This window comes from Colius striatus, chromosome 27, assembly GCF_028858725.1.
Source record: "Colius striatus isolate bColStr4 chromosome 27, bColStr4.1.hap1, whole genome shotgun sequence".
Taxonomy (NCBI): domain Eukaryota; kingdom Metazoa; phylum Chordata; class Aves; order Coliiformes; family Coliidae; genus Colius; species Colius striatus.
In genome coordinates, this window is record NC_084785.1 from 2,152,568 (window position 1) to 2,166,140 (window position 13,573).

Here is a 13,573-nt window from a genome sequence, read left to right on the forward strand (position 1 = left end):
TTAGCTGCTCCGTGCTAACTAGACTTAGATACAAAGCATTTGCATTCCTGGTGTCTTGTTTCTAAATCATTTCATTGATTACAAAAAGCTCTGCTGTAGCAGGGGAGCTGTAGCTGAAAGGGAGAGAGTCCATCAATCACTGCAAGTAGGGAGGGTTCCTGGCCAAGGCTGCTTGGCTGCTCTGGGGAGCCCCAGCCTCCTATAAATCCTCCCTGCGTGGCACTGGGTGAGGCAGCTCCGGCTGGTTGGTGTTGGATGTGTCACAGAGGGATGAAGAACCACCCCAGCGAGGGGAGGGAGCTCAGATGGCATCCTGGATAAGCAGGAGCATCTTCTGCTGTCACTAACTCAGTTAACCTTTGCTGGGCAGGGAGCTGTGAGTGTGGCTGGCAGGCAAGCAGCGAGGTTCCACTGCTGTGGGGTTCGTGCAGTGGAGGCTGAGGCTGGTTTTTGGTGAGAGGTGCTTTGCTTTATGCAGCTGGGCCAGTGTGCAGGCTTTTATCATGTAGTAAAATAATCCCCCAGCAGTGACAGACAGATTTGTTCTCTGGAGGCTTCTTCTAAGCTCGATGCCACCTTACATGGCTTTGCCTCTTGGGTTTCTGAGCTGAAGCTGATGGGGAGTGACAAGCCCTGATTATGCAAAGTACCAGAGGCTGCAGGCACGGGATGCAGCTCCCCAGCTCCCTGCTGCTTTGGACGTTATTAGGGAGGCACAGGGAGGGAAACAAATAAAAGTAGGTCCTGCTTATCCAAAAATAAACGTGGTGTCCTGGTTGGAATTGCAGAGAGAGGCTGTGCTGGAGCTGCTCTGGCTTCTCCCCCCTCCCCAGCTCCTGCTCAGCCGACCTGCAGGGCAAGGCAGCAGCGAGCCCCTGGGTTTTGGGGTGCCCACAGCCTGGCAGCAACAGGCTGTGCTCCAGGGAGGCTCAGAGACTATTTATGGTGGGTTTTTTTAGGGGGGTGGTGGTGAGAAACTCCCGTTCCCATGGCAACCACGAGCATCACACGGCAGCCCTGGCTCTGCAGCAGGGGAGCGAGGGGTCTTGCTGCACCCACAGCTCCCGGCCCCACAACACCTCCTGGGGGCCCTGGGGATGTGAGTCTCGTCCCTCCCAGGGTCCTGGGGGAGTGTGGGTCCCCTGAGAGGCTGGGGCTCATGGCTGGGACACCGTGAGAGCTGCCAAAATCCAATCCCTCTGTGGCAGGGGTGGGAAGAAGCACAAAGAGGGGGGAGCAGTGGGGGGATTTAAATGGGAAGGTGAGCAGGAGTGAAAGGAGTGGGCACCAGGGCTTTGTGCCAGGCTATGTCAGAACAGGTTTCCTCCCCAGGTTTTAGGTGGGGGGGAATCTGTTTCTGCAGAGAGGTGCCAGCAGCAGAGACATCCCAGAGACACCTGATTTCTTGCCCACACCAACTCTCTGCATCCCAGTACTAAATGAGCCCCCCTCGTCTCAGAGTGCAGCCTCTGCCTGAGCCTGCAGGGGTCTGGTTTAACCCCTTCTTTCAGGAGGTTTCTGGGTCATCCCAGCTGTTAAGGGGCTGAGCTGTGCCACCAAAAGTGCCAGGGAGCCCCATCCCTGAAGTGTGCAGGCTGCAGAACCGATGCCCCGAGGCACGAGATGTGGTTGCTCTTCGCTCACTTCCCACAGACTTTGTTAAAAGCAGTCACAATAGATCAATCTCCCTTCTATGATATATTTTTATTCAAGTCAGCACATGTTTGCAATTAAATCCTGCCACACACTGTAGTGGGAATAATTAGAACAATTCATGTGCCGAGCCAGATACACCCAGTTGTGGGGAAGGGATGATGCTGCTGCTCTCTCCATCACACTGTAGCTCCCTTTAAACTTGGCAGCATCCTTCCTTCATCCCTTCCCTGAGGCAATTCGTGGCACAGAGGGCTTGCTCTCTAAATCAGAGTGTAATTTCCTCAGCTGGCCCTTTGTTCCCACCTCAGACAGGCAGGAGGTCAAAGAGGCACTGTCTGGCTCCTGTCTCATCTTTGCTCCCGTGCCAAGCGGGTGCTGTGCTGCTGTGTGGGGTGTTCTGCAGCCCCCAAGCACCTGGAGCCTTGGCCTTGCTGGTTTTCTGCCTGGAAGGCACCACCCAGCCCTCATGGCTCCCCTCTGGCCAGAGGACACTGCTTTTCCTCCTGTGCTCATTAGGTTTTGTTTGGCTGGGTTGTGTTTCTGAGCAGAGCCTTGCTGGTGTCTGGGATGATCTTAAAGGTCTTTTCCAACCAAACAATTGTGATTCTATGAGGTGAGGAGGTGGGGACATCTGGCAGCTCCACCCTGGGGAGACATCCCTGAGGAGATGCTGCTCCTGTGGCTGAGCCCCACACAGACAGGGGGTGAGCAGCCCCTGCTCTCATGGTCCCATGGGGCTGGGAGCAGGGCTCTCCCAGCATAAGGGAACAACGTGGACACTTTTCCCCACCACGGTGCAGGAGCTGTGAGATTCCTTTCAAAAGCACCCTCTGCCTGCTGAGGGGTCACTGGTGCTGGCTGAGTGTTCCCTTCTTAGTGCTGGCAGGCATCAAGAGGTGTCTCCCAGCAAAAGGAGGGATTTGGCTGCTCACACTGGAGGAAGCTGTGCAAAGTTGGGTGTTTGGTGTGCTCAGGTTGAGACCTGTCAGAGCAGAGGCTCTGTCTCCTCCATGTTGCTCTCTGTGTTTTGCCACATGCAGCAGACACGTGCAGGATCCCTCCTGCTCCCCAGCTCATGCCACACACAATCCTGTTCTGGTTTTCAAGGCTACAGTAAGGCATGTCAAAAGGCATCAAAGGCTGGGAGCAGAAGTGAAGCCAATTGGCTCTGGAGAGGATTCCAGGAATGGAGGGAGATGGCAGATAAACCCCAAAGCACACGAGAACTGTGGGAAGGGCAGAGGCTGCAGATGTGCTGCACAGCTGGAGGGACACACAGCACCTTTGGAGAGCAGGAAAAAGGGAAAGGAGCATTGACATCTCCCAGAGATGTGGCTCTGTGGGTAGGGGCAGCACCACCATCACCTCTGGGATGCAGGATTGTCCAAGCTGTCACATCATTTGCTGCTGAGCACCCTGTCCTGTGTCTGCCAGGGCTGCAGAGGGAGAGGAGGCAGATTTGGGTGCTGGTACAGATGGAGGCTGCAGATTCTGTGGCCTCTTACACCACAGAAGCCCCAAATGGTGAGGGTTGGAAGGAAGCTCTAGGGATCATCCAGCCCCAGCCCCTGCTACAGCAGGTTCCCCTGGCTCAGGGGGCACAGGAACGTGTCTGGGGGGGTTGGAAGGAGAAGGAGCCTCCACACCCTCCCTGAGCAGCCTGGGCCAGGGCTCCCTCACCTCAGCACCAAAGGACTTGCTCCTCCTGTGCCAGGGGCTCTTCCAGCTTGTGCCTGTTACCCCTTGTCTTGAATCAAGGGTCCTGACATCAGTGTGGGATAGGACATCCCTCCCCTCCCCTCCCATGTGCTGCTCACCAGCTGCCTCAACCCCCTGCCCTGTTTCTCCTGGGAGCTGGAGGGAAGGTGCTGGGAGGCTGTTTTGGTGTCCAGCACCCAGAGCATTCCTCCCTCAAGGCAATGAAAGCAGGAGAAGAATTGCTCTGGTGGAACAGGCTGAGCCATCCATCAGGCTGATAGTGCTGGGAAGTCAGGCACTTCACAAGGCACTGTTTTGCATTGCCTCAGATGCTTTGTTGTGAGTGCAGTGACAGAGCTGCTGAAAGCACATTAATTATTAGCACAGACTTTTCCCCCCCTTTATTGCAAGACAAATTAAACAACAGAAGGAAACAGGCAATGTTACACAAGATGTTAATCCATGGCAGAGTGACAGCAGCAGGAGCCACAAATAATTCATAAGGTGAAAGTTGGGGCTTTTCATTTCTGGCTTCTTGGTTGCATTTGGCTCCCCAGGAACGTGCTCAGTTGCCACTTCTCCAGTGCTCCAAGACAGAGCTGGTGGGAGCTGTTCATTTTGGGAAAGGTGATTAAGGCTCTCGAGAGTAAATTGGATAATGGGCCACAATTGGGTTTCTTTCCTCTTGAGTGGAAGGAACCAAGTTGCTGAGTTCAGGGTTTTCTCCTGTCACTCCCTGGCTTTGATTGCACAAGAGGGAAAGGGAACCTGAGAAGTTTCTGGTGCATCACAAGGAGAAGGTGATGAATTTCTTGTAATAGGAAATTTCCAGCACAAGGGGTGGTTTGGGGGAGGCTCATCTGGAGTGTTGCATCCAGTGCTGGGCTCCCCAGCTGCAGAGAGACAGGGAACTGCTGCAGAGAGGCCAGGGCAGGGACACCAAGATGCTGAGGGGATGGAACATGTGTGTGAGGAGGAAAGGCTGCAGCCCTGGGGCTGGTGAGGCTGGAGAAGAGCAGCCTGAGCTCAGGGGCAGCTCAGCAATGCTGCTCAGTCCCTGCAGGGCAGGTGATGCTTCCTTTGCTGTCTCCATTTCTCTCCTGAGCTATTGCTGTGGGATGTGCTGGAGCAGGGGCCTGCAAAAGCAGCACAGGAGGGATGCTGGGGAAAGCTGCAGGCTGTCTGCTCTGGCAACAGGCTGGTTAGGAGAGAGATAGTGCTGCCTTTCCAGGCTCCTAACCCTGAAATGACACGAGGTCACCTGCAGCTTTTGGGGCTCTTCGTGGTTTTCTGCTTGTTGTCGAAAGAGTTGACAGAGAACAATACCAAGGGGAGCTTGTGCAGGGAGAGAAAAGGCCAAATGTGGGCTTAGGAAAACTGTCTTGCTTGTGTTTCTCCTGTGCTGTGGAACTTCTGCAGCCACTGGGGACTTTCTCCTTACCAAAGGAACTTATTTGCCTATTCCCTGGGTGCATTGCTCAAGAAAAGGGCTGATGAACTGGATAAGGAGGGGTACAAGCAATCAAACCAGAAGTGGCTTGCTGAGGGAAGGTTGCTGGAAAGGAGATGACAGCAGTATTTATCAGAGACATGATGGGAAGCGTTTGCTGGCAGTGACTGCAGCCTGTGCCTCTGCTCCTGCCTTGTGAGTGAGGATCCTGGGGGCTGGCACAGCAGCAAAGGGCTGCAGCAGCTGGTGCTCTGGACCTTGCAGAGGTCCTGTGGCACTTCTACTGTCAGTGAAAAAGGATTCCTTGCAAGAGATCCCCTTCTCTCCTTTGTGACAGACAGACATGGAGCATGTGTTCCTGTTTGGTGGGAGGCAGCTGGTGCAAGGCCTGTCCTTAAACAGGAGCTTGGCTTTGCACCCTGATGTCACTCTGTGGATTTGCTGGCCTCTTGACATTTAATGCAACTTAGCATCGTCCCAGCAGCTGCCAAAAACCAGAGTCAGCCCCACCAAAGTGAATTTCATTAAGCTGTTGTAGTCGCTGGAGCTGCTGAGAAGAATCCCAGCCATATGGCACAAGGGGTTTGCAATGAAGTCTCTTCTGACAGGGTTTTCTGTTCCTGGAGATGCTGAGCTGACGTGGGAGGGGGTTACAGAGCTGAGGCAGGGGGAGGGGACCTCAACACTTGAGTTCCAGCACAGGGGGCAACAGTCACAGAACCACAGAACCCCTTTGGTTGGCAAAGACCTTCCAGCTCATCGAGTGCAACCATCAGGGCACTTGCTGAGGGTACACTGAGTCCCTTCATCCAGGTTACTGATGAATCTGTTGAACAAGAGTGAGCCCAGAAGCCAGCCCTGTGGAGAACACCAGCCCCTGGGTACTTCAGGAGCTGTTCTGTGCAGTAGCTGTCATCCCTGGCTGGGATGTGCTGCATCCTCAGCTGGCAACAATGGCAGTGTTGAGGTTAACCAACCCTATACATGTAGCAGAAGCTGCTGCTTAGAGAAAAGACTTTAAATCCTGTTCCTGGATAAGCCTTTGTAGCTCCTGCTGCTATGAAGAGGGGGGACAGACAACTCCATTCACCTGCACGTGGGTTGGAGGCAGAAGCAGCTTGTTGTGTGTTATCAGAGCATGAAGGGCTGAGCTGATGCTGAGCAGCTTTGGAGTTCCCCTGATCTGTACCATGAGACTTTATACTGTGAGCATTGCAAATGAAGGTGATATTACCTGGCTGCTGGGCTGAGGTTTAATGAGGATCTTTGCTTTGCCTCGTGCCAATCTGTTGTGTTTCAGGGAGGTTTCTTCCCTCTTCTTCCTTGTGCCTTTGATGCAATTTCATGCTGCTGCTTGTGCTCCTAAAAGGGTCCTTTGGTGGCTTTGAAAGTTTCCCAGGGCAGTGTTTCTCCAGAGTGAGTACATGAAGATTAAATCTAGGCTGCTAGCAAGAGAAAACAAGCAAATGCCTTTGTGGAATCAGAGAGCAAGGGCTCTGAGGAGCTCAGGTCTGTGTCTTTTGTCTGGTTGACCATGAGCACCCGAATAAACCTCTGCCAGGAGCTGGGGGCACGTTGGTCTCTGCAGCCTGGGACCTTCCCCTGGTGACTCAGCTGCTTGTTTCCATAAACCATGCAGGGATGTTAATTACTGGGAGGCTGTTGTGCATCCTGGGGCTCAGTGCAACCACCTCCAGCTCAGCTGCTCTTGCTGTGGGTTGGCAGTGCCCAGAAAGCCTCATTCCTCATGCCCCAGGGAACAGGCACAGGACAGCACCCAGGAGGGCTGGGACATCCCCAGCCCTGCAGCACAGCCCAGCACTGACAGCTCTTTCTCCACCTGATTGCTTTTGCTGCTCATGACACCTCCTAAGTTGTTCATTTCCATGTTGATTTTCTTCCTAATCAGTGGAATAAGCTCTGTAACAACTGTGTTATCAGTCTTTATGATGCCCAGGTTCGTTGTGATTGGGAATGAATAGACTTCATCTGGGCATTTGTCAGGTGTCAGCCTCTGTTTCCCCCTTTGAGCTGCCATGAGGTGGTTGGTGCTGGTGCTGGTTTTGGTGTTTTCTGCCTGGCTTCAGCCTGTGCTAAGGCTCAGCCCTCCTGGTGTGCACCTTGGTTATCTGTACACCTGCAAGGGCTTGCATAACAAGCAACATATGAGCAGAGAACTCAAGTATTCCAGTGAACCAGATCTGGTTTGGTAAGTGCAAGTGCCCTCCTTGGAAGTTATGGGGAACACACAAATATTTAAAGAGCTGCTTGAGAACAGCCCAGCCCAGTAAATCACCCAAGCAATTTCCTTCTGTGTCTGAGGGGAGAAACAGAGCAGAGCAGCTTTCCAGCTGAAAAACACCTCCCTGCAGGTTGCAGTGATGTTTGTGTTTGATGCAAAACCCTTTCTCAGCTCCTTCTGGGTTGTGTGACAAATGGTTGAGTGTGTTTTGAGCCGTGAGTGATAGGTGCTGTTGCTGGTTATGTACATGGTGCTTCTAGATCTGAAAGGTAATGGAGAAGAACAGCAATTTACAGCTGTAGCTCACATGAAATGTAATTGCTGAGCAGCAGAGGAATCTGTGCTTGGCTGAGGGTGTTCAGTGAGGGAGCTGGGGAAGGAATCTCTCTCTGGAGACGTTCCAACCCCAGCTGGATGAGTCCCTGTGTGCCCTACTCTAGCTGGTCCTGCCCTGGCAGGGGGTTGCACTGGATGAGCTTCCCAGGTCCCTTCCAGCCCTTATTCTGTGAAGGATTTGGAGCACAGATCTGATGGGGAACATCTGAGGGACCTGGAGGGTGTTTGGTTGCCAACCAGAAAGATTCTACACTGCACATCTGCACCTGTGTGAGGTTGGGTTCGTTCCCTCAGCTCACAAGAACCACTCGCTCCCAGCCCTGAAGCCCATGTCTCTGTAGGATCCTCACCAAGCATCTCCTTCTCTGCCTGGTTTTGGTAACTGATTCTGCTTCTTGTCTCTCCTGTCTGTCCTGAGCAGATGAAATCCTCTGACATCGACCAGGAGTTGTTCACTGAGAGCTACTGCAAGGTGTGCAGCGCCCAGCTCATCTCCGAGTCCCAGCGCGTGGCCCATTACGAGGTAGGATGCTCTCTGCTACCTCTGCCCTTAGCTTGGAACTCTGCTGCCAGTGCCTCTTCCAGCTGCCTGCTTGCCATCACCTTCTGCCCTCCCAGCAAGTAGCTAAGACCAGGATTTCAAGCTCCCCTCTGCAAGCTCAGGGCTGTTCTTTGCTGGCACCTCGTCGTGTCAGTGATGCCACTGCTGCTGCCTGCCTGGGTTTGTCTTCTGCCTGAAATTGCCAAGTCAGGCTGCAAGTGGGGGCTGACTGAAGGCTGCCTGTCAAAGCTGCACACTTAGCAAGGAGATCAATGAAGGGTTCAGCAAAATGAACTGGAGTTTTCACGCTGTGTGTGCTGCAGGATGCTTTGCTGAGCAGGAATCACTGATGGTGCAGGGAGCAGATTAGCAGTTGTGAATGCATTGAGGCACTCAGGAGGTAGGCAAGCAACAAACAATTAGAAAGGATATATTATTAGAGACATGTTAGAAGAGCAATTAAGGGCACAAACACAATTGAATGCTTCCCTATTAACCAAGGGAGGAAATGCCTGAGGGCTTGTGCTGCTGGGAAACCCTGCAGGAGAGGAACCTGCTGCCTGCCTGGGAACCAGACACCCAGCCCTTCTGCAGCACCCTGCTGTAAATCCTCCTGGCCATGAGGAGCTGCCCCAGCCTTCACCCCTCAGGTGAAGAGAATGGTTGTCATTCGTGTTCAGATGAAGAGGAGGGCTCAGGAGCTCTTTGTGTTCTTGTGCAGAAGGGATTAGAGTGGGGTTGGTCACCCTTTGTGGGACATCCTTCCCCAGTGATGCTTGGCTGTGATGTGCAGAGGAATGGGGTGTGATACGGTCCAGTCTCACCTGGAGGGTGCCTGCAGGAGTGGTGCTTTGCTCATGGAGGTTGTGTGGCTTAGCTGGGGTGGTTTTGCTCCTTCTTTTGAGCACACAAGGTTATCAGTGTCTGCAGTGTCTCAGCAAAGCCAGAGCCTGTGCTAAGAGGCCTGAAAGATGAAGAGTCCCCACACTTGTGCTCTGATTCCAGTGTTTAGCAGTGGATATATACAGGGGAGATGTTTCTCTTAGTGTGGCCAGTGCAGACACACAAGAAGCTTCCTATCCAGTACCCAAACATGCTGTGCTGCATCAATAAACCTCGTGAAGTTCACCAAGGGCAAGGGCAGAGTCCCGCAGCTGGGGAGGAACGAGCCCAGCACCAGCACAGGCTGGGGGGGACCTGCTGGAGAGCAGCTCCAGGAGACCTGGCAGTGCTGCTGGGCACCAAAGAACCATGAGCAGCACCGTGGGCTCATGGGCAAGAAGCCAATGGCAGCCTGGGGGCATGGAGAGGGGTGTGAAGAGCAGGTTGAGGGAGAAACTTCTTGGTGCTGAGGTGAGGGAGCCCTGGCCCAGGCTGCCCAGGGAGGGTGTGGAGGCTCCTCAGGAGGTTTCCAACCCCAGCTGGACACGTTCCTGTGCCCCCTGAGCCAGGGGAAGCTGCTGGAGCAGGGGCTGGGGCTGGGTGAGCTCTGCAGGGTCCTTCCAGCCCCCAGCGCTCTGGGACTCTGTGAAAGAATATAGACAGCAACACACGTTTCCTTGTGAGTCCCTTTGCATGTCTGTGTTGGTGACTCTCTGAAGACATCCCCTGTGAGATGCTGCCCTGGGTGTGCAGCAGAGAGCCCTGGGAGCCACTGGAGAGCCAGAGGCTGCAGGTTCAGGGCCAGCTTCCCAGCCCTGGCAGCGGGCAGCGTGGATGCCAAGCGCTGTCTCCGCGAGGCAGAGGCATTGCTGCAGCTCAGCCAGCGCCGTCCCTCCCGTGCCTCTGATGCTGGGGATGAGCTGAATCATTAATTCATAGCAGATGTTTGGGAAATGTGGAAAACAACAGGGTTTTGTGTGTACATTTCCAGCACGAGGTGTCGTGCTCGTTTGTCATCCCCTGCGCCGTCCCAGCAGACGCTCGGCGCAGTCCTGCCGCCGCCTGCCCTCGCCCTGCTGGGCTGTGGGAAGCAAAGCTGAGGGAAGGAAGAGCCAGATGGGTTGGGGCATCAGCCCAGCCCTGGATGAGGGTCTCCTCTAGTCCCCCCAAAGGCTGAAGGTGCCTCAGCCCCACAGTTCTGCCCTGTCTTCTGCTCGTGGCTTGGGGGCATTCTGCTCCTCACACAAAGCACGTTTTCCTTGTACCAAAGCAACCTGCAGCCCCAGTGAGAGGGGTGAAAATGCCCCCTGAGAGAAGGAGGGGCTGGGTGATCCCTGTGCCCCCAGGGAGCTCTCCCTGGCCCCAGCAGAGCCGTGCTCTGGATGTTTTTCCTCGCAGAGCCTTCGTGCAGCATCGAGCTCTGCGGGGGAGGCTCCTGACTCCATGTGCTTGGACTGCAAATGTGATGAGCAAAGTGCCCTGCACTGCTCCTGCCTCCTTCCTGGATGGGGTGCTGAGAGCCCTGAGCTGAGCATTTGTAATAAGACACTTGTTGGGTGAACTTGGTGTGTTTTAATCCTGGCAAATGACTGGAGAATAATTGCTGCAAGTTAATTGTTGCTCTGATGCTGTTTCATAGAATCACAGAATCATTTGGGTTGGAAAAGCCTTAAAGGGCTCCTGGAGTCCAACCACTCACCTCAGCCTGCCAAGCCCACCACTAACCCCTGCCTTTGTGCCAGGCACTGAACTCTTGGCTCCTTTGTGCATGCAAAACAAAGCATCTCTCTGTAAGGAACCAGAGGGAAGCAGCCTGTGAAAGGGGGATGTTTTTATCTTGCCAAAGAGGAAGAGTCAGTTCCAGTTGCTGTCTCGTCTCCATCTCCAAACCATCAACCAATAACTAACTCTTCTTTCTGCACTATTTTGCCAGGAGTAAAAGAAACCATTCCCTGTCAGTGGTGCAACATGGAGCTGTTTGATTTCCAAGGGCAAGTGCAGTGGGCAAATGACACAAGGATCAGTGTGTCTGCAGCACAGTTTTGCTTCCAACTTGATGCACAGCAAAATACTGCCCTTGTTTTTCTCTGCTTTGTGTCCAGTCTGTCTGCTGCACCTTTGCTCTCCTTTTGCATCCCTGTGACACTGCCAGGTACTGCTCTTCCCTCCTCTGAGGCCAGAGCTGGTCTGAGGAGCTGCCCTTGGGATATTGGCTTGGAATGAAGTTGCAGGTGCCTAAATGAGAACATGCCTTACCAAGCTCTCTGCATACCCTGGTGCTGAGGATCACAGCAGGGGGCTTGAAAGGTGGTGTTTTGCTTCCACACAGCAGTAGGTAAGAGAGGAGATGGATCTCATTGCTTGCTGTCAGTGCCCAAAAGATCATGAGTCTGAGTGTTTTAGTTCTTGAAGCAAATGAATGTTACCATTTATTTTCAAGTTTCTCCTTGAAAATCCTCCAGGAAAATTACCAAATATGCAAAGTTGCTCTCAGAGTCCCCCCTGAGCTGCATATTCATCACCACATTTGCTCCTTAAGCTGCTGTAACACTTTTCTCCATTGTAATCTTTATTGCTTCAGGTGTTCAGATGTTACTTTGGCTTTTTCCCCACCCCCACCCCCTCATTTGAAATGGAGAAATAAGCCCAGGATGGTGCTGTGTGAGTGCTGCTTCACCCTGTGAGCTGCTGCAATGATGCTTAAAGGCATGTGGTGGAGCCTGAGGGGCAAAGGGAGGGCAGAGGCAAAGTGTATTAAAATTCTAATGCAGAGCAAACTGAGGGAGGAACAAATAAAGTGCCAGTGCCCTTTGGCTCCTCTCCTGAGCCCAGTGCTCAGCTTGTCTCCTGAGCAGTGATATCGACAGCCTCATCAATAGCCTTTGTCTGAGCAGGGCTGGAGTGGTGCTCAGGTTAATCTGCTTCCAGTTGGGCTGTCCTTCTCTGAGAAACTGCATGAAATGATGGCTTGTCTGAAGGAATAATAAACCCTGTTTACTATTGGCACATTAGCACGGTGAGGATGGAGATGTGTGTGCTCAGAAAGGCAATCCTGGGGCTGAAATATTCATGCAGGGGAAGAGCACGTCCTCCAGTCAACAGCAGAAACGCTGCACTAGAATGCAAGGAGCTGCAATGTTCCTTGTGGCAGCTGGCTGCATGAGATGCTGCAGGCAGTTCCAGGATGGAGGGGTGGGAAGGACATGCTTCAGCTGCAATACTGGCTCTGCAGGGCTCTGGGGTGTCAGGGAGCCTGCTGAGGCTGGTTGTGTGTTGCTGGAGGGGATGCAGTGTTTTGCTGGCACTGCTCTCTCGTGTGTTCTGCCACTGCTGCTCATACCTACTGGGTTTTGGCTTGCTTTGTTGGCAGTAACCTGCAAGTATTTCAGAGGATGGAGGAGGGAGGGATGCCCTACTTGTCATTCCTCTGTCCTTCCCTACAACTGCTGGCAATCTGCTCTGCTGTGGTGTTCACAGGCTGCACCAGTTGTAGTGTCTGCCCAGACACCACTGTTACCCTGCAGGTTGTGCTCAAGTTGGGAGAACCTCAGCTCAAGGGGGAAAACAAAACCAGCTTAAAGAAAGCTGTTTGGCTGCAAAGGTGGTGAAGGTGCTGTTCTGCTTTCCCTGTGTGCATGCACAGACCTTCTGCAGCTTGCCTTGGAACCCAGCTCATGTCATGCCCCTGAGGTAAATGTGGCCACACTTTGTGGATGAGGGAGGTGGCAGGTGCCAGTGTTCCATGGCGAGGGGCTCGTGCTGCCTCTTCCCTTTCCCTGCATGCAGTGAGGAGAGAGGCAGCAGGGCAGCATCAGCTGCTGGGTTGCAGTGTGCTTCAGGAAACCCATGTAGACTAAATGGTGCTTTACAAGGCTCTGTGTTATTGCTCTGTTGTCAACATGAATGGCTAAACGTTAGCTTTAATGCACTCTCGGTGTCAAAGTCTGTCACTAACCAGCAGCAGCAGCAGAGCAGATAAAGCCCTATTGTGCAGCTCCCTTCCCAGGAACCTCTGTGCACAGTCCTGTTTCTGGCTAAAAATAGCTGGAGTTCAAAGGTTCTTTCAGAGCAGCAGTGAGATGCACCAGGGATGAGACCCTGGGCTGGAGAGGCAAGGGGGATGTCACGTTAAGCCTACCTGCAATAGAAGCAGCGGAGCATTGCTCTTACCCAGGCACCCCTAGAAGCCCCTCTCCTTCCCAGGGCAGCCCTTTTCTCCTCATGCACAGGAAGGGAGAACCTGTTTGTTACAGGTTCTGGCCCAGGGGGAGCAAGTCCTTTGGTGCTGAGGTGAGGGAGCCCTGGCCCAGGCTGCCCAGGGAGGGTGTGGAGGCTCCTTCTCCTTCCAACCCCACCTGGACACATTCCTGTGCCCCTGAGCCAGGGGAAGCTGCTGGAGCAGGGGCTGGGGCAGCTCTGCAGGGCCCTGGGATTCTCCTGTACTCTGAGCTCAGATTGCAAAGGAGGATGTAGTGGGTGAGATTTCTCTCCTATGATGATGACTGAAGCAACAACAATGTTGATTATAATTCGAGTTGTCAGCTGACATTTGGACCCTGTGTGACTGCAGAGCAGCACCCCTTATCCCCTGTGAGCCTCTGCCTTGGGATGCAGCAGCTCACTGCTGCTTGTTTGACTTGGAGCTTCTGAAGTCTGGGGTTTTTGGTCACGTTTCAGATGGCAATGACCAAGCTTTGGGAGAAGCTGCTGCAGCCTGGGAGATGCTCCTGGCCACACGGGATGCCGTGTGAGGCTGTTGGTGACCCAG

General features: G+C 53.5%; 1 protein-coding gene across 1 annotated transcript in view; it reads left to right on the forward strand.

Annotated features, from left to right (window-relative positions):
* Positions 1-7,803: 7,803 nt before the first annotated feature.
* ZMAT4 (zinc finger matrin-type 4) overlaps positions 7,804-13,573 on the forward strand; it is a 29,632-nt gene continuing 23,862 nt past the window's right edge. The window contains exon 1 of the mRNA XM_010202260.2: positions 7,804-7,905. Coding sequence (XP_010200562.2) covers positions 7,804-7,905 — 102 coding nt within the window. The remainder of the gene's footprint in view (positions 7,906-13,573) is intronic.